The following is a 23,772-nucleotide window of genomic DNA, read 5'->3' as shown; positions in this document are numbered from 1 at the left end:
CATCCAAAGTGTTCACATAAATTCAAGTACTTAGATAAAAATATGTATCTAAGTACTTTAGATAAAAATATGGAGCACAGGTCCATCAGTGGCTATTAGCCACAGTGTATGTGTGTATATAAAATTTTTTGCCACTGTGTGACACAGAGTGTTGGACTTGATGGGCCGTTGGCCTGATCCAACATGGCTTCTCTTATGTTCTTATGTTCTCAGGATTTCATTTCTTATGTTTTCATCAGGCGAGATTTTGTTCCAACAAGCAATCAGTGGTTGCCAGGTTTTTACCTGCCATTCTCTGCAACATCTTTAATAAGGTATGTGTACATAATAGATCGGTCACACTGTGATCTTTGTGGGTCTTTTTTTTAATGTTTGAGCAATTCCTCTGTATCAGTAATAGCAGTTTGTTGGGAATCAGGACTTCGTTTTGAGCAGGAACGTGCAGGAATGCAGTTCCGGCTGACTTGGTGTCAGGGGGTGTGGACTAATATGCAAATAAGTTCATGCTGGACTTTTTCTACAAAAAGCCATGTGTGAAACAATGGTGATGTCAGGGGTGTGGCCTAATATGCAAATGAGTTCCTGCTGGGCTTTTTCTACAAAGAAAGCACTGTTGGGAATAGTTTGTTTTTGCAAAGAAACCCTGGGACCAGAGAGGTACAGGAAAGGTTCCCATTTGAAGAATAAAAACATTACAATAATTCAGATGCAAAAGTAGACAAATCTTGGGGATTTTTATTGCAGGGTCTATTGTTTAACCCTGTGTGGCTGCCAAGATTGGGTCTAGCAGTGGGATAGCAGTACAGGCACATTCATTCACTGTTGCCTTGTGTGTTTCCTCAGACCAATACACGGGAATGGCTGTGCTTCAGTCGGAGCTGCTGCTGCCTCTGCTGCTGTTAGGTCTGTTTGGCAACACTGCAAAAGGACAGCGGGACCCAGAGTTGTTCTGTGGAGGTAAGTAGTCTACCGAGGCATTTCCCCCTGTGTCTCGTTTGCTTAGTTTAATGGTGTCAGGCAATCAGGTCGTCCAATATCTCCACACTCTCAAGTCTGACAGCTCTGCATATTAAAAGATGGAATTTAGTGGCATGGTTGTCCACTCCACGTGGCTGATACCCATCAAAGTGGGCCGAAAAGGCGATTTAGACGAAGAGAAAAGGGATTGCAAAAGCTGCCAGTGAGAGAGCAGCTTGAAAATTGTGAGCTACCTTGAACCACAAGGAAAGGGTGGATATAAATGTTTCCGTAAATAAAAATAGAGATGCCCACCCCCAAAGTGTGAAGTTTTAAAATCCCATGCAATAGGAAGGGAACACTAGGCTAAATGACTTAGAATGAGAGATTGACAAATTTTGTAGCTACTCTGGATCAATTAAAAAACTGGAGTTTCTTTATGGCTAGGACAAAATGGCGGCCATCTCCCCCCCACCCCACTCCACTGTAATAACAAACACCGACAGTCAAATTGTTGTTAAAATTGATGCCTTTGTGTGTGTGTACAAATTGCATAAAATGATTCACAATGATTAAATTGCATAAAATGGTAAAAATGGCATGCATAAGAACACTAATTACTGTAAAAGGAAAGGACCAAAAGGGAACACAAACAAAGAAAACGAGTGATATGGAATGTTTGCAACAGTTATGCATGAGAACTAAAACAAATGTAAAATGCCATATTTGTATGTCCCTGGTTGGAATGTAAATCTTAACTATCTGTGGAAGCTGGGCCTTCACTAGCGTTGCCAATCCCCAGTTGGGAGTAGGGGATCCCCCCAGTTTGGAGGCCCTCCCCCCACTTCAGGGTTATCAGAAAGCAGGGGGGGGGGGATGTCTGCTGGGCACACCATTATTCCCTATGGAGACTGATTCCCATAGGATATAATGGAGAATTGATCTGAGGGTATCTGGGGGCTCTGTGGGGGCTGTTTTTTGAGGTAGAAGCAGCATAATTGCAGGATAGCATCTCCCCAAAACACCCTCCAAATTTCAAAAGGATTGGACCAGCGGGTCCAATTCTATGAGCCCCAACAGAAGGTGCCCCTATCCTTCATTATTTTCAATGGAGGGAAGGCATTTTAAAGGTGTGCGGTCCCTTTAAATATGATGGCCAAAACTCCCCTTGGAGTTCAATCATGCTTGTCACAATCTTGCTCCTGGCTCCACCCCTAAAGTCCTCAAATATTTCTTGAATTGGACTTGGCAACCCTAGCCTTAACACAGGAAAATGGTTTTGCCTACACTCACATTCCTCCACAGACAGGCTCTTGCCCATAAAAAAGGAAGTTTGTGGGCTCTAGAGAGTGGAGTTAGTTGAGATAACTTTGAGGGAAAGAGATGATAAAGGAGGGACACAATAGAGGCTTACAAAATAATGCATGGAAGTAGTATGCCAAGATAATTTTTTTCTCTGCACTATAGGGTTGGCAAATCTGGATTGGGAAATTCCTTGATTTGGGGGCAAAGCTTGGGGGAGGGGGAGGACCCTCAGCAGGGTATAATCCTATAGTGCAGGGGTGGCCAACGGTAGCTCTCCAGATGTTTTTTGCCTACAACTCCCATCAGCCCCTACCAGCATGGCCAATGGCTGGGGCTGATCGGAGTTGTAGGCAAAAAAACATCTGGAGAGCTACCATTGGCCACCCCTGCTATGGTGCAATAGAGTCCACCCTCCAAAGCAGCCATTTTCTTCAAGGGACCTGACCTCTGTAGTGTGGAGATCAGTTCTGGGAACTCTCCAGGCCCCACTTGGAGTTTGGCACCCTCACAGTCCCATAATATTAGAACTCAGGATGGGGCACAGAGCTAAGCTGGTGAGCAATAGATTCAGGAGAAACAAATGCAAACACTTCCTTAGTTAATGGGTAATGAAATTGAGCAGTTCACAGCCAGTAGATGGAGTGTTGGCCATAAGCAGAGATGGCTTTACAAGATAATTAGATTGATGGAAGAGAGATCCACATCCATCAATGGTTTTTATCCATGCTGACTAAAGGGAACCTCTGAATACCAGCAGCAGTCATAAAAACTGATGACAACCTTGGCCTCTATGTCCTGTTTGTTGGACTTCCAAGGCACTTGTGTGAAAGAGGATGCTGGACTAGATGGACCACCACTCTGATCCAACAGACCTTTTCTTATTTTCTTAAGTACACCATGGCCTCTGAAAAGGTACAGCCTCTGTAACAATTCTGTACTGTGGACTGGTCTGAATATGCAGTTCTGTTCTATTATGACTGTATAGACCTGCTCTGATCTTATTTCACATGGTCAGTAGTTATGGATATATGATCTGGCCATTACAAAACAGCCTTTCCAGTGGCTGAGGAAATAAAACAGTAGCTTTATGCCAAGCTGGCAGATCAAAGCCAGTGGCTTTGCTTGCACAATTAAGTCAAGGTTTTTGAACGTCCTTGTTTAAAAATGTGGGTCGGTTTGGTGTAGTGGTTAAGTGTGCGGACTCTTATCTAGAAGAACCGGGTTTGATTCCCCACTCCTCCACTTGCACCTGCTGGAATGGCCTTGGGTCAGCCATAGCTCTGGCAGAGGTTGTCCTTGAAAGGGCAGCTGCTGTGAGAGCCCTCTCCAGCCCCACCCACCTCACAGGGTGTCTGTTGTGGGGGAGGAAGGTAAAGGAGATTGTGAGCCGCTCTGAGACTCTTCGGAGTGGAGGGCGGGATATAAACCCAATATCTTCTTCTTCTTATGTATATGTATGGTGAATAATGAGATGCTTCAGTAATGCACAGTCCTAAATATTGTGCCTGTGTGGATTTGGGGTTATTTCACTAGTCCTTCCTTGTTGACTGCCCTTGTTTCTTTCATCAACCCTCACACACAGAGTCAACCTGTGGAAGAGCACCTAAGTAGCCCTCTCTTCCTCCTTAGTGATTCCACCTGGCTGCAAACAAACCGGGCTTTGTCATCTATTGACAGTTTCTGTGTACAAGGGGGAAAACTCTCCATCTGTGGTCTCCTCGCAGAGAGACAAGTGGCTGCGTCTTTTAACAGATGGCGCAGCGCGTGATAAGAAATGTACATCTCCCCCGAGACAGATAAACCTGACACAAGGTAGTTTCAACAACATATTGAAATAAATCCTCCCTTATGAATGCCGGGCCGACAGATTCAGCCCTACTCCAGTCCCAGGATCCCTTGACAAAAAGCGCTGCTTGGGTGATGCAAGCGCGGCAGTTTTGAGAGACAGACTGCCGTGCGTTTGCTGAAAAGCAGCAGAAGGAAATGAAGGGGGGGGGGGTTCATGATGCGACTTACAGATGCTCGTTGATTTAAAGAGCCGGGGTGTCTGTAGCATCAGGCTTCTTTTATGCAAAGTAAGGTCTGTTTAAGAAAAGTGGGCTTTTCTTACTGTTTTGAAATGGAGAGGGTGAAGTGTTGCTATTTTTTTTTTAAAAAAACCTCCCAATTGTGGAATAACTTCAGCATTATGTACTTCACTTCTGATGTGTTCATGTGTACAGACCTGCCACAGGCATTTAACCTTTTGCAGAGGATAAGAAAATATGGAGGAGGATGGATTGAGAAAGGACCCCCTGCCCAACTGTTTCTTTTTTGTCATTATTTCATTTCTTCTTTACTCAATTACAAACATTTACACATTTGAACAAATGTTTGAGTTCTTTGAAAGGGTTCAGCTGCCCACGTTTCCTTTTTTAATGGGTTCTCCTGAAGCTGCTCAGAAATGATGATTAAATAGGACTGAATGCTACAGAACCACCAGCAAAGGAGGGACTCTCCAAGCAGAAGGGAAACGCTAATGATAGAGACTTTCATATGTTTTGGTAGCTAGCTGAGTTGTCTTGACCTGTGTTGCAGCCTACTACTGATTTGTCTTGATGCTTGGGAACATCTTCCTTACAAACATCAGCCAGTTTTAATCTATTTTAATACAAAAGGAAAGGTAGGGAGCTGAGACATTCTCAAAGCCCCTCCCCCCGGATGCTGAAATGTCTTCTGTTTAGTGTAGGGTTGCCAGGTCTGTGTTGGAAAATACCTGGAGACATTGGGGGTGGATCCAGGAGAGGGAGGGGTTTGGGGAGGGGAGGGGCCTCAGCATGGTAGAATGCCATAGAGTCCACCCTTCAAAGCAGCCATTTTCTCCAGGGGAGCTGATCTCTGCCAGTTGGAAATCAGTTGTAAAAGCAGGAGATCTCCAGACCCCACCTGGAGGCTGGCAACCCTAGTTTAGTGTGAGATGAACTAGGATGTTATGGAACCAGGCCATAGCTGAACCAAGGTGGTGGTGGTGGTCATGGCTTTTTTTGTGAAAAAGGCCAACAGGAACTCATTTGCATATTAAGCCACACCCTCTGACACCAAGCCAACCAGAACTGTGTTCCTGCTCAAAAAAAGCCCTGATGGTGGTTGCGGCGGCGGCAACACTGGTTTGGTGTGAGACTTTCCTTACTAGGTTTGGTGCAAGACTTTCCTTACTAGTCAACTATAGCTCATCAAGATAGACCCAGACCCTTCCAAGCTAATGTGTAGTGGAACCACTGTAACATCATGGTTGGTACAATTTGGGCCCCAGACAGATTGATCAGGCAGGATTCTGTCTCCCAAATTTGCAGAAGCTGGTCATTCCCATTTTAAGTTTGCTATTGTACCCTTTAAACTTGCCATGATTACAGTCATGTTGTATTCTAACAGCGAAACCAGGATATCTTTGGCTACTTTAAATCCGGTGACTGGAGTTGTGAGTGGGCAAGATAGATCTTTTTACGAACCTGAAAAGGGCCTAGGATTGCAGGAAAATGTGAAATCTGAAACAACAAGAACACCAGACAGCTTTAAAAAATGATCAAAACATCACCTGTAGCTTTAAGCAACAGATTCACTCAGCAGCTGTTGCTGGGCAACCACATCATTCCACACTTCAGTTTCTGTGAGGGAAAAGATAGGGGAAGGGGAGGGGCCTTTATTTTGGTCTTTGAAGGTGAACTCCAGGTCTGGTTAGGGTTACCAGCTCTAGGTTAGGATTACTAGCCCCCGGGTCCCAGTGGGAGCGCCCTCATTTTGGGGGGCTTTGATGCGCTGCTGGCCAACTGGCCGCTGGGGGAAACCTGACCCCTAAACAGGGACATCACTGCATGATGCCCCCAACATGATGAAGTCAGTTCTGGGGGACACCATCACAAAGGACACATTGCAAAGTGATGCTCTGGGTTTTCAGCGAACTCTATGGTATTGAAGGCAAAAAACCAGAGTTTTGCCCAAAACCAGAGGGTTGCACACAACTGGGTAACAGCATCGAGCCAGGAACATTGCACATGACATCCTGCCCATCCAAAGAATGCCCCCCAAATCCCCCCACCATGATAGCGAGGGAACCTGGTAACCCCACTCTAGGTTGAAAATTCCTGGAGATTTTGGGGTAAAATTTGAGGAGGGCAGAGTTTGGGGAGGGGAGAGGCCTCAGTTGAAAATAACATCATAGAGTTCACCCTCCAACGCAGCCATTTCCTCTATGAGGACAAATCTCTGTTGTGTGGAGTTCAGTTGTAATGCTGGGATTATTTCCATTTTATTTATGGCAACCCTAGGCCTGGAAGCAACCTCTGGGTGACTTTAAAATCACATGAGTTGCAGGACCAAACTAGGCCTGGCCGCTTGTTCAACAGCAGTCACCCTATGAAAGTCAATGTGTTTGTTGTGATTCCAGGAGATCTCCAGCCCCACTTGAAGGTTCGCAGCCCTAGAAGGAGAGAAGGAAGCAGGAAAAGGGGAAAGACTATGGGAGTTTTCAAGAAAGGGAAAGACTGAGAGAGGGGCAAGTGAGATGCCTCCTGCAAGTCCTTGTGGGTTCCACTTGTAGTAAGGGGAATAGTTTAGAAATCAGATTTGTATCTGAAAACAAGTTTCCATTATTTAAATGGGAGTTCTCATGTCAAAATTAGTAGCTTTTATGCGGCGGCCAAATTGTGCTTCTGGGGGGGTGGGGAGGCAGTTCACCCATCGGCCCCATGATAGTCACAGTCCTGCTACACTGGTAGAACCCAGATATGAAATTGATCTGGCCAACTGTTTCATTTCCACCCCCCCCCCCCCATCCCTGAATAGTCTTTCTTGGCTACAATATGATCTGCTGCCTTGTTGATTATCAAATAAAAGATTGCTGTCATATTTCCAGTATAAGGGATAGAACAGTTAAGAGAAAAATCAATCAAAAAGCCTCTCCAAATGACATTCACATCGTAATATACAACTACCAATCAAGAAAGGCCCGGCTTATAGGAATCCTTATTACTTTCAAATGAAAATGGAGGAATGACCAAAGTAAAGAGAATTCATACATAACCAAAACAGCAACAGCTGGATCTGCAGCAGCTACCCTGTAATGAAGCTGCAATTGAATTTACAGATCCAAGATTGTTCTTGCAGAAGACTGGATTGGTTTCAGATGGTACCAACTCTTATCTGCAAGACAAACAGATGTCATCTGGGCTTTATGCAAACAAAATAAAAGCACCCCAGTATAACAGAAATCCCTAATGGTACTTAATGTTCTGTAAAACGGTAATTGCAGATTTCAAAAAATTGTTGTCTGTGTAACAATCAAGGCAGTTAAATCTGGCAACAAGGGAACAACAGGAGAGATTGGTCCTAGTTTTCAGAATTATCTGGCAAGGATGCTGTGTTTCCAACAGCTGCCCAGATGTTCAAGGGTCAAGATGAGTCTTGGAATTCATTGGCCCTGAGGTAGAGGGGAGTCATTACAAGCTTCTACAAGGGGAGGGACTGTGGCTCAGTGGTAGAGCATCTGCTTGGGAAGATTCAATCCTTGGCATCTCCAAAAAAAGGGTCCAGGCAAATAGGTGTGAAAAACCTCAGCTTGAGACCCTGGAGAGCCGCTGCCAGTCTGAGAAGACAATACTGACTTGGATGGACCAAGGGTCTGATTCAGTATAAGGCAGCTTCATATGTTCATATGTTCTCATACCCAGGCTGATGTATGCTATGTGGGAAACAGAAGGATCCATTCTATATGCTCTTATTGTTATTTTTTTGCTTTGGAAGCCAGAGATTGTTTCTACCTGAGGATCTGAGATAAGGGGAAAGTAAGAAAAAAACCTCTTCCCTTCTGCTTCGCTTTTAATAATTTCGAGAAGAAATCTACCTGGACTGGACAGGAGCATACTGTGGCCCCAATCCATGTCAACCCATGCCACTGTTTTACAAGTATTAAAGATTGGAGCATGGATCTCTTAAGGTGCAGTCACACTACTCTAACTAATGCGTTTTACATCCGGATTTTTGCTATTCTTACGCAGTAAAAATCCAGATGTAAAATGCATTAGTTAGCATAGTGTGGATGAAGAAGATGATATTGGATTTATACCCCACCCTATACTCTGAATCTCAGAGCCTCAGAGTGACTTACAGTCTCCCTTCCCTTCCTCCCCCACAACGGACACGCTGTGAGGTGGGTGGAGCTGAGAGAGCTCTCTCAGAAGCTGCCCTTTCAAGGACAACTCTGCAATAGCTATGGCTGACCCAAGGCCATTCCAGCAGCTGCAAGTAGGGGGAATCAAACCCAGTTCTCCCAGTCTTTCCAGAGTCAGCACACTTAACCACTACACCAAACTGGCTCTCATGCACCTTTAGTATCTCATCTGGTTTAAACCTGAGCAAATGACCATATTTTTAGGCTAATATGGGATTATGATGAGCCTGGAATAGGACCACCCAGCCCCTTTGTATGTATGTGACAGTGATCTCATGGGAAGAGGAAGGGAACACAGGTGCAACCAATCATTGCCAAAGGCTTCTCCCCAGGTGGAACTCAGGACACCCCGCTCTTTCTGAGTGCCACTTGTGGGGGCTCTTTCTGAGTGCCCCCCGCTCTTTCTGAGTGCCACTTGTGGGGGCTCCCAGAGCTTTCTCTCTGAAGCCTTAGCCAAGGAGAACATTCTTTGCCTCAGTTTCAAGGGACATTGTGCTGCATCTTCAGAGAGAGCCTCCATGTCAAAGCTGTACTCTCAGCCAAACTGGAAGGGGGCTATGGTTGCCAGGTCCCCCCTCACCAGCAGCAGAGGGTGGGGGATGGAGGGCTGCCAGCTCCCAATTGGGAAGCTCATGAAAGTTTGGGGATGGAACAGGGACCTCAGGGGGTACAATACCATAGAGTCTGAAGACATTCAAATATCGGGAGGAGGGCAATACTGTGCAATGGACTTTCATTCCCAGATTGCATGGTGGTGGTACCCATGGTTCAACAATACATGCTCATTGCTGGGGGAGCTGATGAAAAAGATACAAAAGAGAAGATTCAGCTTTCTAACATCTATATAACAATCTGTATTTAGTCGAAAGCTGCTGAGAAATGTGCAGGTTCATAGCAAATTAGGGGGGGGGAAAGATAGATCTCAAAGAAATCTGCTGGTCTTGCACTGTTCTGGAATTACCTGTTCGGATGGGAAATTTTTCCCATAGCAAAAATGTCCTGGGGCCCAGAAAATTTTCAAGATGTAGTGGGATAATACTAAAATAATAGCATTTGTTTTTTCAGGTAAGGTGTATGACTTTAAAAAGGGTGTGGTGTACACAGCTCTCCCTTCCTCCATTTTATCCTCCTAATAACCTGGTGAGGCAGGTTACAAGGAGAGAGTAGATAACCAGTCCAGAGTCAAGCAGTGAGCTTCAGAGCTCAGTAGGAATTTGAATTCGGGACTCCTTGGTGCTAGTCAAACACTCTAACCACTACACCGGTCTGCTGACGCAATGTTTTCATCGTGGAGCCCAAAAAGCTTCCATAGTGGATACATGGCCACTATTGTTGACATTATCCTGGACCATTTCAAATACGTTCAATGGCAGAACTATGTGACATCCTACACTCTTTTAGACTGACATGCTTTTTAAAACCAAATACAGCAATTAGAAATGCAATTTAAATCGTGTGGCGAACAGGGGAAGGGGCTATCTAACCCTTGACCCATTTCCCCGCTAGAAATTCCCCCCAAATGGTTTTTGGCCTCAAATGGAAAATGGATGGCTACACAGGTATGTCTAGCTAGTATGAGGTACCATGAGTGTCTGGTTTTAGTTTAGGTTAGATTCTTTGCTGCAACTTTTTGCTCCGGCAACCCCCAGACAAGGGCTTTGTTTATCAAAGGGATGGCAGGCTCATGGAGAAATGTGTGAGGGTAAGTATTTGGTCCCAGCAGTAAGTCAGACATCTGGGTAATTCTGTTCCATTCTGGATGACATCTGAGAGACCTGCTGGTTCTGTTCTGAGGAATCTCCCTGTGTGATCTGAGTATTTCTTTCCAGGCCTCAGCCAGTGCTAACTTGTCAGGATGCAAAGGCTGTTCTTGTCTCCCCTTCAGTCTCCTCTCTGGGCCAGATTATTCAATTACTGGCTCTTTGGCCTCCTCTCAACCTTTCTGAAGCATTCCCAGTTTCCACGCAACTCCTTGGCAAAGGCTGAAAGAGGATTTCAATGACAAATTTCACAGCTTCATCAGACCTTCTAGACCGCCTGCTCCTGCCTTAATTAATTTTAAAGCCGGACGGGAACAAACGTTCAGACCAGACTGGCAAAAAGAAGAATCCTGTGCTCAATGAACTGATCCAGTGGTTTTTTTGTTTTTTTTTTACAGAGACGTAGTCCCCTTTGCTGTTGGTTCTGGCCTCTCTTTGACCCAGTAGCCGGACCTAACTACATGCTGAGCAGCAGTGGTCACTGATGCTTCCACTCTTGTATTCCTCCCAAACAGGTTCAGCTGTTCTGCAGAAAGGCTTTTTCCAAGGTGGAACAGGAAAGGGTGTCCAAAGGCAACAGTGCCTTACTAATGTCCATGCAATACTGAAGCAATAGCTGGCTGGATTCACACAACACTCAGGAAATTGCATTTAGTTGCCAAATGGCATGCAAAACTGTAACAGTAAACCCAGTTCATCAAAGAACGCGTATTCTCTCACTGCAATTTAGAACTCAGATTAATTCAGCAGCATTTCAAAGTCAACTATAAATAAAATCTGCTGAATCTGTTTCAGTGGGCTTTAGGTAGCCATAATGAAAAGGGGAGTATGTCCAGCATCTGTATGCAAAGGGCCATTGAGCTACAGCCAGCTTATAATGACCCTGTTTTCTCTTTCAAAGCAAGAGATAAGCAGCGGTGGCTTACCATTTCTAGGGTTGTCACCAGCCTCCAGGTAGGGTCTGGAGATCTCCCACTTTTACAACTGATCTCCAGCTGGCAGAGATCAGTTCCCCTGGAGAAAATGGCTGCTTTGAAGGGTGGACTCTATGGCATTCTACCATGCTGAGGCCCCTCCCCTCCCCAAACCCCTCCCTCTCCTGGATCCACCCCAAAGTCTCCAGGTATTTTGCAACACTGACCTGACAACCCCATTATTGCCTGCCTCTGCATAGCAACTCTTGACTTCTCTGGTGGTCTCCCATCTATGGACTAACCAGGGCTGACCCTGCTTAGCTTTCAAGTTCTGACAAAATCAGGCTAACCTGGACCATCCAGGTCAGAATTTATACATAACCCCCAACTTTATATCTTATGGCAATTTTTGGAGCATGATACATTTATAAACTTCTGTCTGTAGTTTTCAGAGGGTTATCAGGAAATGACCTTTGACCTTATAAATAACAAACTATTTTCATCATGCACTCAAAACTATGACTTCCAAGAGCCTTTTGGGGAAACTATAATGGTAAGTATGGTGTAGTGGAGAGCCAGTTTGGTGTAGTGGTTAAGTGCATGGACTCTTATCTAGGAGAGCCGGGATTGATCCCCCACTCCTCCACTTGCAGCTGCTGAGAGGGCCTTGGGTCAGCCCTAGCTCTCGCAGGAGTTGTCCTTGAAAAGGCAGCTACTGTAAAAGCTCCTCAGCCCACCCACCTCACAGGGTGTTTGTTGTGCAGGGCGGGGGGGAAGGTAAAGATTGTGACCGCTCTGGGACTCTGAGATTCAGAGTATAGGGCGGGATATAAATCCAAAATCATCATCATCATCTTCTAAGTGAAACTGGTTTTGCAACAGATTCACACAGGGCTTTTCTGTAGTAGAAGCCCAGCAGGAACTCATTTGCATATTAGGCCACCCACCCACCATTGTTTTGCACAGGGCTTTTGTGTAGAAAAAGCCCAGTAGGAATTTATTTGCATATTAATCCACACCCCCTGTCACCAAGCCAGGTGGAACTGTGTTCCTGCTCAACCCCCCCCCCCCCTGGATTCACATGCCAACGAGCACTTAATTATTTAGGTTTTTGTGGGTTTGTGCAAACAAAGAGTTTTCAACCCGCTCTTTAAAAATGCATGACAAGAGTTAGACGGTAAATTAAACTCAGGTAGATGGAACATAAATTCAGAGATCAATCTGCTCTGCCTTTCAGGTGGAGTTGAGGGTGCTGCTCATCAACCTCTTAGATCTGTGCTCGATTTCACCCCCCATCCCCCATAGTTTTGCGGTGCTATGAGAACTGCACAGCCAATCGCAGCTCTAAGCCATAGCAAAATGTGATCAGTCCACTAAACAGTAGCTCTTCTATGCCAATACTTGATCAGCTAGAGGCTCCCCCCAGGCAATAAAACAGATGAGCTTAGTTGGAACGGACTTGGTTATCTTTTGACACTTTATTGGGAAATTGTTTGGGTTTTTTTCCTGTGAGGGGAGGAAAAGGTATTTGCATTGGAACAGATGGTATTCCCCTTTGAAAGATGCCAGATCTCTAACTAGGCAGCACACACAGTCCTTTCCTTTGCTCCAGAAGAGGACAACCCAGTCCTCCATGATCTCGCCATTCTTCTCATCCAGGTAGCCCTGCTAAGTTGAATATATTTGGACTCCAAATGCCTAACTTGAAAGTGGAGTGACTTATATGAGCTGTCAAGAGGATCCACCTGGCTAAATCCTGTATTTCCAGGGTCTGAGAGCCAGTTTGATGTAGTGGTTAAGAGCAGTGTTATTCTGATTTGGAGAATTGGGTTTCATTCCCCACTTCTCTACCTGCACCTGCCGGTATGATCTTGGGTCAGTCGTTACCTTTCTCAGATGCTTCTCCTCAGATGACTGAACAAGCTTGATTGATTTGATGCTGCAGAGAAGTCTGCCCTGGTCCAGCCCTGTGCTTTTGACACCAGCTAGTTATGCATAAATGGTGGGGGGAGCCTTTTGCAGTAAAAGTAAGCATTACAGAAAAGTAAGCATTTATTAGCTAGTTCTGAAGACCTGACTATACTTAAAAGGCTCAGCAGCACAGGTTTTTTTTTATGGCCACCTTTTATTGGCTGTCAGGGAATATCACCTGACTTGCTCCAGCCTATCATTGACTGGATGACTGAGGCTTCTTCCTTCTTTTGGCCAGAGGTGGACAGACCCAGCTGCAATTGCCACATTCAGGCCTGGTGCAAGCTAGTGTGCTTGGGCTCACACTGTCCTGTTATAGAGAGCTGCTAACCTCCAGATGGAGCCTGGAGATTTTCCAGAATTAAAATTGGCCTCCTGACCACAAAGCTCAGTTCCTCCGGAGAAAATAGTTCGTTTGGAGGGTGAAGCCTGTATCTTCACGCCCCACTCAGGTCCCTCCCTAGATTCCACCCTCAAATCTCCAGGAATTTCCCAACCCAGGATTGGCAACTCTGACCTGTTAGCATGAAAATAACCAGGCAGGTTTGCCAACCCGCAGGTGGTGACTGGAGATCTCCTGGGGTTACAGTTGCTCTCTAGGTAACACCTGGAGAAACTAGCTGCTTGAGAAATAGGGTTGCCAATCCCCAGGTGGGGGCAGGGGATCCCCCAGTTTGGAGACCCTCCCCCCGCTTCAGGGTCGTCAGAAAGCGGGGGGAGGGGAGGGAAATGTCTGCTGGGAACTCTTATTCCCTGTGGAGATTTATTCCCATAGAAAATCATGGAGAATTGCTCCGCGGGTATCTGGGGCACTGGGGGGCTGTTTTTTGAGGTAGAGGCACCAAATTTTCAGTATAGCATCTAGTGCCTCTCCCCAAAATACCCCCGAAGTTTCAAAAAGATTGGGCCAGGGGATCCTATTCTATGAGCTCCAAAAGAAGGTGCCTATATCCATTATTTCCTACGGAAGGAAGGCATTGAAAAGTTGTGCCGTCCCTTTAAATGTGATGGCCAGAACTCCCTTTGGAGTTCAATTATACTTGTCACAGCCTTGATCTTGGCTCCACCCCTAATGTCTCCTGGCCCCACCCCCAAAGTCCCCAGATATTTCTTAAATTGGACTTGGCAACCCTATTGGGAAAGTAGACTGTATGACATTCTACCCCGCTGAAGCCCCTCCCCTCCCCAAACCCCACCCTTCTCAGGATCCACCCCCCAAATTTCCAGGTATTTCCCAAGCCAGAACTGGCAACCCTATTTATTTTATTTGATTTTTAGCCCACCCTTCCTGTAGAACAGGCTCAGGGTGGGCTACATCATAAAAACACTCAAGAGGAAAAAACAATAAGAGACCAATTTAAAATATATAAAATCTAAAACTGCAGAATGACCACAGAGACTAAAATGGCAGGTTCTGCCTCCCAGACATGGCCTATTGTCCAGGCCCAGCAGATCTTATAGCGCTGGTATGGAATGAAGGGGGGAGGTCAGTAACAAGTGATGCCCACAGCTTAAAGCCTGGTGAAAGAGCTCTGTTGTACAGGCCCTGAGGAATTGGAGCAGATCCCACAGGGCCCAGCTCCCTATAAAGGGACTGTGAGGCTGGAAGAAGCTTGTGGCCTTATCCCTAAGCAATGAGTTTTTATGTTGTTCCTTTCTTTCTGGGGCCATATTATGCAGCTACATTTCCTTTCCTTCAACGTTGCTTTGCTTTATAAAATAAAACCACCAGTGGGCCAACAGAAGACTGGAGAGCCTGCTTAACCTCTTTCCTGCCTGTTACATCTCTGCTTAGAATCATGCCTCCCCCAGCTGTTCTGCTCCCCACTGGGAAGGGGGGGGGGGGGAGAGACACGCAAGTTGCTGTATTTTTCTCCATGCCACTAGAAAAGGATCTCAGTAGGAGGCCAATGAACATGGCAGCAGCTCTCCTAGATCTCAGTTACAAAAAAAGAATCTCTTGTGCATCAACTCCTACCTGAGATCCTTTTTGACTGGAGGTGTCAGGGACTGAGCTGCAGAACGTTGACAGCAAAGGATGCCACTGAGCGATGGTTCTTCTTCCAAGCGATGGGAAGGGAAAGGATGAAGTGCCCCGCCCCATTACACTCGCTCCTCAGACTCACAGCTTCCCCAGGGTGCTTTTGATTGACAGATAAAGTGTTAGGGGAAAGATGTCTAGCTTACACCCAGGGTTTCTTTTTTTGTAGCAGGAACTCTTTTGCATAATAGGCTTTGATGTCGCCAGTCTTCCAAGCGTTTACAGGGCCTACGGTAAGCTCTTGGAGGATTGGCTACATCAGGGGTGTGTGGCCTAATATGCAAAGGAGTTCCTGCTACAAAAAAAGCCCTGGGTGTAAGCTAGACATCTAGACAGCCAGAGCCAGTTTGGTGTAGCAGTTAAGTGTGTGGACTTTTATCTGTGAGAACCGGGTTTGATTCCCCACTCCTCCACTTGCAGCTGCTGGAATGCCCTTAGGTCAGCCATAGCTCTGGCAGGAGTTGTCCTTGAAAGGGCAGCTGCTGTGAGAGCCCTCTTAGCCCCACCCACCTCACAGGTGTCTGTTGTGGGGGGAGAAGATATAGGAGATTGTATGCCACTCTGAGTCTCTGATTCAGAGAGAAGGGCAGGGTATAAATCTGCAATTCTTTTTTCCTTTAACACTTTATCTGTAAATGAATTCATTTCATCCGTTCATTTCACATTGTGGACGGGGATAGGACAGCAGCAGGACTGAACCAAGGAAAGGTCAGAGAGCACCCTATCGACCCACATCAGGCCAGCTCTCTCCGGCCCTCCCCTGACATGCCAAAGTCTGTGCTAGCATTAAGCGACATTGCACAGTCCGTTCCTCCCAACAGGTTCTTCTTTTCTGAAGGCCTTCAAGCAGAGGTTGGCCTGGCGTCTGTTAAGGATACTCTCACTTTGGATCTCTTGCACTGAGGGTTGGGCTAGACAGGCCCTTAGAAAGGCCCTTCCAGCTCTAGTGCTGGGATCAGAGTGGCCTCTGTAGTCCAGATGGCTGCCCCTTCTTCCGTGGGCTATGAGAGTGCCTGGAAGGCCTTCCCCCTCTCCCTGTTGCTATGAAGCAAAACTCAAAGCATAAGAACCTGCTAAGGTTGCCAATCCCCAGGTGGGGGCAGAAGATCCCCTGGTTTGGAGGCTCTCCTCCTGCTTTAGGGCCATCAGAAAGCGAGGAGGGGGAGGAAAATGTCTATTGGGTACATTACACTCCATTACACCCTATGGAGACTGGTTCCCACAGGGTACAATGGAGAATCAATCGGTGAGTATTGGGGGCTCAGGGGGACCTGTTTTTTGAGGAAGAGGACCAAGTTTTTAGCATAGCATCTGATACTTCTCCTCAAAATATCCCCCAAGTTTCAAAAAGATTGGACCAAGGGATCCAGTTCTATGAGCCCAAAAAGAAGATGCCTTTATCCTTCATTATTTCCAAATGGAGGGAAGGCATTTAAAAGGCATGTGGTCCCTTTAAATGTGATCAGAGCTTTTTATGTAGCAGGAACTCCTTTGCATATTAGGCCACACACCCCTGATGTAGCCAATCCTCCAAGAGCTTGCAGGACTCGTTATGCCAATAAAGGTTCTGTGACTGCGTGCTTATAGGACTCTTATTACCAAGGCCTACTGTAAGCCCTAATATGTAAGGCCTAATATGCAAAGGAGTTCCTGCTACAAAAAAAGCCCTGAACGTTATGGCCAGAACTCCCCTTGGCATTCAATTGTGCTTGTCACATCCTTGCTCTTGGCTCCATCTTCAAAGTCCCCTGATATGTCTGAACTCAGACCTGGCAACCCTACCTGCCATTTGACTGGGACCTAACTGGCCCTCTGCAAAATGCATGTCCTGTGTTTTCTGGTGTGATTTCAGCAGCGGCGATGATGCACCCTTTTCTATTTTTGTGTTTTGTTCTCTGTAGCTTGCAGGGCCCTTGCGGATGAGCTGATGTACGATATTAAGAAAATAGGCCCAAAGAGGACTGTGAATTCGGGGACATTTCGACTAAACCCTGACGGCACACGAGGGAAGAAAAAGGTAAGAGGGAGAAACACGGCAAGCCGTAATTGCTGGCATGTGCAATTACCAACCACTTATCCAAACAGCGGTTGGTCTCTTAATCTCCTAACCTTTTCCTGGGGAAGGCCAGACACCACTAAATTGCTTCTCTTTCCTCTGGGACCCAAAGTAATCTGTGAGCTTGAAATTGAGGTATTTTTTTTCTCCCTTTCCTTTACTTTTTGGGGAGGGGGAGATTTAAATGTTGACAATGAAGTCATCTTCTATCACAATACAGTGTTGAACCAAAGTAAATCACAGCTATGCAAGATGTTCAGAAGCAGACAGGGAAATCGAGGGTGAGAAGAACTTTCACTTTTGGGGAACCAGTTCCCAGGTTACTTTGGGGCAACTTTCCCCACATGTGGCTCAGTGGTAGAGCATCTGCTTGGGAAGCAGAAGGTCCCAGGTTCAATCCCTGGCATCTCCAAAAAAGGGTCCAGGCAAATAGGTGTGAAAAACCTCAGCTTGAGACCCTGGAGAGCCGCTGCCAGTCTGAGAAGACAATACTGACTTTGATGGACCAAAGGTCTGATTCAGTACAAGGCAGCTTCATATGTTCATACGTGGGAGTCATCCACTTACACATCCCAATCATGCTACTGTGTAGGGTTGCCAGGTCCAACTCAAGAAATATCTGGGGACTTTGGGGGTGGAGCCAGGAGACGTTGGGGGTGGAGGCAAGAACAAGGCTGTGACAAGCATAACTGAACTCTAAAGGGAGTTCAGGCCATCATATTTAAAGGGACTGCATACCTTTTAAATGCCTTCCCTCCATTGGAAATAGTGAAGGATAGGGGCACCTTCTTTTGAGGCTCATAGAATTGGACCCCCTGGTCCAATCTTTTTGAAACTTGGAGGGTCTTTTGAGGAGAGGCATCAGATGTTATGCTGCAAACATGGTGCCTCTACCTCAAAAAACAGCCCCCCAGAGCCCAAGATACCCACGGATCAATTCATTATACCCTATGGGAATCAGTCTCCATAGGGAATAATGAAGCACCTAGCAGACATTTCCCTCCCTCCCCCCCGCTTTCTGATGACCCTGAAGCAGAAGAAGGCCTTCCAACCGGGGGGTCCCCTGCCCTCACCTGGGGATTGACAACTCTACTACTGTGCAATCAGTATAGTGTATTCTGCTCATGTTGATAGCATTCAAGTCATTCTACTCTTGTGAAAAGCTGGTCTGGAACTTGCAGTGAACTTGCTGCCTGGCTTATATGGGAGCTCCTCCCCCACTCCCCAAGCATAGCTCAGTGATAAAACACACGATTTCCATGCAGAAAGTCCCCGGTTCAATCTAGGGATGCCAACCTCCAGGTGGGACCTGGAGATTTCTTGACATTACAGCTCATTTCCAGACTGCAGAGATCAGTTCCCCCGGAGAAAATGATCACCGGAGGGTGGACTGTATGGCACTGTGCCCCACTGAGGTCCCTGTCCTCCCCAGGCTCCATCCCAAATCTTCAGGAGTTTCCCAGTCTGGATCTGGCAACCCAAGTTCAGTCCTTGCAGTCTCCAGCTGCAGCAAGCTCTTGGGTGATGGTGCTGCAAATGAGGCTCTTCCTGATATACCTCAAAGCCACTAGACAAACCTCGAGGGGCTGTTAGGGATACCAGGCTGCATCCTGCCATCCTTGGGAGCTTCAGAGGCAAGGCAAGGGGCTGAAATGGCGTCAGGATATGTGCCCACATCATGTCCAGGTGAAACCCCAGATGGGATGTTGGGATATTGCCCAATATTCTAGAAACTTTATCACAGAGGTGTCAAATTCATTTGTTATGAGAGCTAGATCTGACATAAGAACATAAGAGAAGCCATGTTGGAATAAGACTGCATGTGCGGCTGACTCAGTGGGAAGGGTCTTTAAGTTGTTGTTCTATCCTGTTAAAAGTAAACTTGAATCCAGTTGCTAAGCATCACTTTTAGGCTAGGAGCTCTGTCGTGCTTTGGAATGAGATGCTGTATGTGGATAGTCAGCTCAGTCTTCTTGCAAGCTGGTAGGTATGGCATTTTGCTAGAGTTCAAAGTGGTGATATGATAGATGTAATACTTAGTTATGCTACATAATACCTGACTACATAAGGGAAGAGAAAAAGAAGTGTGTTCATAACGTCAATGTCACTTTGTCAGGCCGAGCCATGCGCGCCATAACATACAATGCCAGTACCAGATATATAAACTTTGTAAAGGACACAGGCAAACCCAATTAACAATATTACTGTATTTACTCAAAATGCAAACAAAAGGAATTGATTTCTAGCAGTGAAAGCAATTGATATACTGGGGAACCCACAAAAGCCCTAATAAGTGTATTTAATCATATGCATTACTAGGGTTTTTTTCCCCAAGGATGCAGGAAGGCACCTCACCATTAGTTTGGTGTAGCGGTTAAGTGCACAGACTCTTATCTGGGAGAACCGGGTTTGATTCCCCACTCCTCCACTTGCAGCTGCTGGAATGGCCTTGCGTCAGTCATAGTTTGTCCTTGAAAAGACAGCTTCTGTGAGAACTCTCTTAGCTTCACCTACCTCACAGGGTGTCTGCTGTGCGGAAGGAAGGTAAAGGAGATTGTAAACCACTCTGAGATTTGGAGTGAAGGGCAGGATATCAATCCAATTTCTTCTTCCTCCAACCACCTCCCCCTAAAGCTGCCTTGCTGCAATTGCAGTCTCTGTATTGGATAGGAAGGAAGCTGGTGGACTGGAAAGGGTTAAAAGAAGGACCATGCTCGAAACTGAGGAGTTCATACATTTTATATATATGCCCAAAGTGTAGATCTAAGGCGTTCCTGACAGGTATCTGTGCAGTTCCTTCTTAAAACATGCTGTAATGGGGATGTGATGGCTCCTGGGGGCAAGGTACTGTCAGGGGGAATCTCATCACGGAGACAGATCAGTCCGTCACGGTGACAGTGAAGCTGAAAGGTGCGTCAGCCAAAAGGGGCAGGCAGCAGTGCTCTAAAATGGGAAGTTCTGCGCTTTGGTTGCACAGTCTCACCTGCTCTCCCCACCCCACATCTAAGCAGATTGCCCAAAGTGACATTCGGGACTGTCAGCTTCTTGGGATTCAGCCCTGGGGTGAGGGTTCTCCTGAGGCCTTCCTGCCACATCCCTGGAAGAGAGAGAGGATTGCCAGCTCCTGGTTGGGAAATACCTGGAGGTTTGGGGGAGGTGGAGCCTGAGGAGGGCTGGGTTTGTGAGGAAAGGGACTTCAATGGAGTACAATGCCATACAGTCCACCTTCCAGTCTTGTCAAGTGGTTATGTGGATGGACTCTAATTTGGGAGAACTGGGTTTGATTCCCCACTCCTCCACATGCCCCTGCTGATGTGACTTTGGGTCAGTCGCAGTTCTTCTTCTTCTTCTTTTTTTGACAATAATCAAGTTTATTTATCCATTACATAAAATAATTACAAAGTGTCAACAATTTAGCATACATCAAATCTGACATGTGAAAAATCACAGTAAACAAGGACAAAACAAAAATTAAATACAGATCAAAAATAGAGCAGTTCTCTCAGAGCTCTCTCAGCCCCACCTACCTCACAGGCGTGTCTGTTATGCAGGGCCAGCTCACCCACTAGGCAAACTGGGCGATTGCCTAGGGTGTAAGAAGGGAGTGCTGAATTGGGCACACCCCCCCCCTCCTGGTACCAAAGACAACCACCTAAATTTGCCTCTCTCTTCCCCACAGCTGCTGCCACTGCTGCCACCGCCAGCCCCTTCCATTCCCTTCCGGCATGCTCCACCCACCCCCCGAGAAGCTCACCATGACAAGGCTGGGCCCTAATGGCTTTGAGGCAGCTGGCATCTGCACATTTTTTGAAGAGAGCGCTGGAGGAGGCTTCGCTCCCCCCTCACTTCTTGTTCTGGAAAGGAGGGGGGAGAAGCCTCCTCCAACAAATGCAGATGCTGGCTGCCTCAAAGTCTGCAGGGCCCAGCCTCGTCACGCTTCTCAGAGGGAGGGAGGGAGCCTGCCTGGGGTGCCATGTGCCCTAGGGCCGGCACTGCTGTTATGGGGAGGGGAAGGAGATTGTAAGCAGCTCTGAGACTCCTTTGGGTAGTGAATGGCAGGGTGTACTTCCAATCTCCTCTTCTTCTTCTGGTTCAAATCCTGCTCATGCCACAGAAGCTTCCTGGGTGACCTGGGGCCAGTCACACTCTTTCAGCCTATCCTACCTCACCGGGTTGTTTTGAGGATAAAAGCAGGAGAGGAGAATGATGCGAGCCGCTTTGAATCCCCATTTGGGAGAAAGTTGGGGTATTAAATAAATAAATAAATGGCCCTCGGGCTAAATTATTCATCTGCAACATTTTCGGATGGACTCACTTTGCAACGTAGGACCCTCTTGTCACCTTTTGTCACCCATGTTGACCTTCCTCACCCTCTCATTCACCTCTCAAGCCCAATTCACTATGAAGTCCATGTGGTCTTTTTATAGCTCTCTTCTTGCAGCTGGAAGCTTAATTCCCAGGCATGTGTGGGCCCAATTCAGATCAGAACCACAACTCATGAGGAGAAGGGGCCCCCCTCCCCCGGCACCTTTTTGTGACTTGAAACAGTCCCAGAGAGCAATTATTTGCCCACTGAGGAAACCTACATGTACCAATGGCTATATGTAACTTTATCTAACAAGGGAAATAGACACCTCCCTAGGCCATTCTGCTTGGCAAAACAGTGGGAAAGGAGGCTGAAACCTTGAGTTGCCAACTCCAGGTGAGGCCTGGAGATCTCTCAGTATTGGTACTGGCCCCCAGTCTACAGAGATCACTTCCCCTGGAGAAAATGGCTGCTTTGGAGAGTGGCGTCTCTGGCATTATACTCTGCTGAGGGCCCTTCCCAGCCTCCACCCCCATATTCCCAGAAATTTCTCAACCCTAAAACTCTTTCTTCTCACACACTATGGTCCTGATCCAAATTGGGCCCTGTGTACCTTGGGACTGGACTTCGCAGCACGGAACTCCAGATGTACATTTTATGGCAGATAAATGTCTGCAACGTGAATTTTGTAATGTGTGCATTGGCCCCTGAGACCTGTCAGCAGGGTTTGTTCATAACTTGATGATTACGAAGTGTGTCATCCTTTATGTGTTTTATAAATAACCATTGTTATCATCCGTTATCACTATTTCTTCCCTACTTTCCAACTCCAATGTGATGTAGTGTAGTGGGGAAAATGTTGGACCAGGATCTGGGAAACTTAGGTTCAGATCCCTACTAGACCATGGAAGCTGACGGGGTAACCTTGGGGCAGTCATATACACTCAGCCAAAGCAACCTTGCAGGCTTGTTGTGAAAATAAAATGGATGAGAGGAGAATGAGGAAAGCTGCTTTGGGGGAAGCTAAGGTGTAAATGAAGTAAATCAATACATTCTCAGTTTCTTCCCTTAAAAGAATAAACAGCAGGAAAGGCAACATTCTTTGTTGTGTATTACACTACACCATATTGTTCATAACCTTGTAATTGGGTTTCACTGTGTTGTTTGTACTCTATATGGTTGCCGGTTCCCTCCTGGCCATTGATGGGGTGGGGGGGCAGTCAGGTTGCCAGTTCCGAGTTGGAAGACAGGGGCCTCAGCAGGGCTTGTTTTTTTGTAGAAAAAGCTCAGCAGGAACTCATTTGCATATTAGGCCACACCCCTGACACCAAGCCAGCCAGAACTGCGTTCCCATGCATTTTGGCTCAAAAAAAGCCCTGGACAGTGAGATACAGTGCCATAGAGTCCACCCTCCAAAGCATCCATTGGCTCCAAGGGAACTGATCTCTGTTGCCTGGAGAAGAGCTGTAATTCTGGGGGATCCCCAAGTCCTTCCCGGAAACTGGCTTCCCTAGTACTGTACTGTCCAGGTTGCTTTGTTAAAATGATATATTTTATCATCATTTTATTGCTTTTAATTGTGCAATCCACCTCAAATCTCAGCAAGAAAGGCAGACTGTAACTGAACCAGCTAAAAAGAAATAATATACACCACTTGAGGTCTAGGCAATGGTAAGTAATACCTCACCTGTTGAAGACCGGGTGAGCTCAATCCCGCCTAGCATCCTTCAGATTCTAGACCCATTGAAGGCTGGTGGCCGGACCCTCCAGTCTTAGCAAAGGGTCTATTCAAGGTCAAGTTGCCAATGGATTGGCCAGTACTGCCCACTAGTGGTGAAAATGACTATTCGCTTTGATGTTCATATTCAGTTTTCAGTCTTTACACATGTAAAAGAAATCCATCTTAAAACTGAAGTCCAGAATTTCCATGGAATGTGCTTTGTTTGCCTGTTCATTATATATTTATCTACTGCCATTTGACTGGAGAACCAGTTTGGTGTAGTGGTTAAGTGCGTGGCATTTTATCTGGGAGAACCGGGTTTGCTTCCTCACTCCTTCACTTGCAGCTGCTGGAATGGCCTTGGGTCAGCCATAGCTCTTGTAGGAGTTGTCCTTGAAAGGGCAGCTGCTGTAAGAGCTCTTTCAGTACCACCTACCTCATAGAGTGTCTGTTGTGGGAAGGGGGCGGAAGGAAAAGGAGATTGTGACCGCTCTGAGACTCTGAGATTCAGAGTAGAGTGCGGGATATAAATCCAGT

The 23,772-nt window shown here is 46.4% G+C and overlaps 1 protein-coding gene across 1 annotated transcript in view; it reads left to right on the top strand.

The window, feature by feature from the left end:
• The first annotated feature begins 239 nt into the window (after nucleotides 1-239).
• CNPY1 (canopy FGF signaling regulator 1) overlaps nucleotides 240-23,772 on the top strand; it is a 55,123-nt gene continuing 31,590 nt past the window's right edge. Inside the window, exons 1-3 of the mRNA XM_060247944.1 lie at nucleotides 240-314; nucleotides 844-957; nucleotides 17,055-17,170. Of these exons, the coding sequence (XP_060103927.1) occupies nucleotides 858-957; nucleotides 17,055-17,170 (216 nt within the window). The 5' untranslated portion in view covers nucleotides 240-314; nucleotides 844-857. The remainder of the gene's footprint in view (nucleotides 315-843; nucleotides 958-17,054; nucleotides 17,171-23,772) is intronic.

Source organism: Heteronotia binoei, chromosome 10, assembly GCF_032191835.1.
Source record: "Heteronotia binoei isolate CCM8104 ecotype False Entrance Well chromosome 10, APGP_CSIRO_Hbin_v1, whole genome shotgun sequence".
NCBI classification, from domain to species: Eukaryota; Metazoa; Chordata; class Lepidosauria; order Squamata; family Gekkonidae; genus Heteronotia; species Heteronotia binoei.
This window is presented reverse-complemented; position numbering and strand designations above follow the sequence as displayed.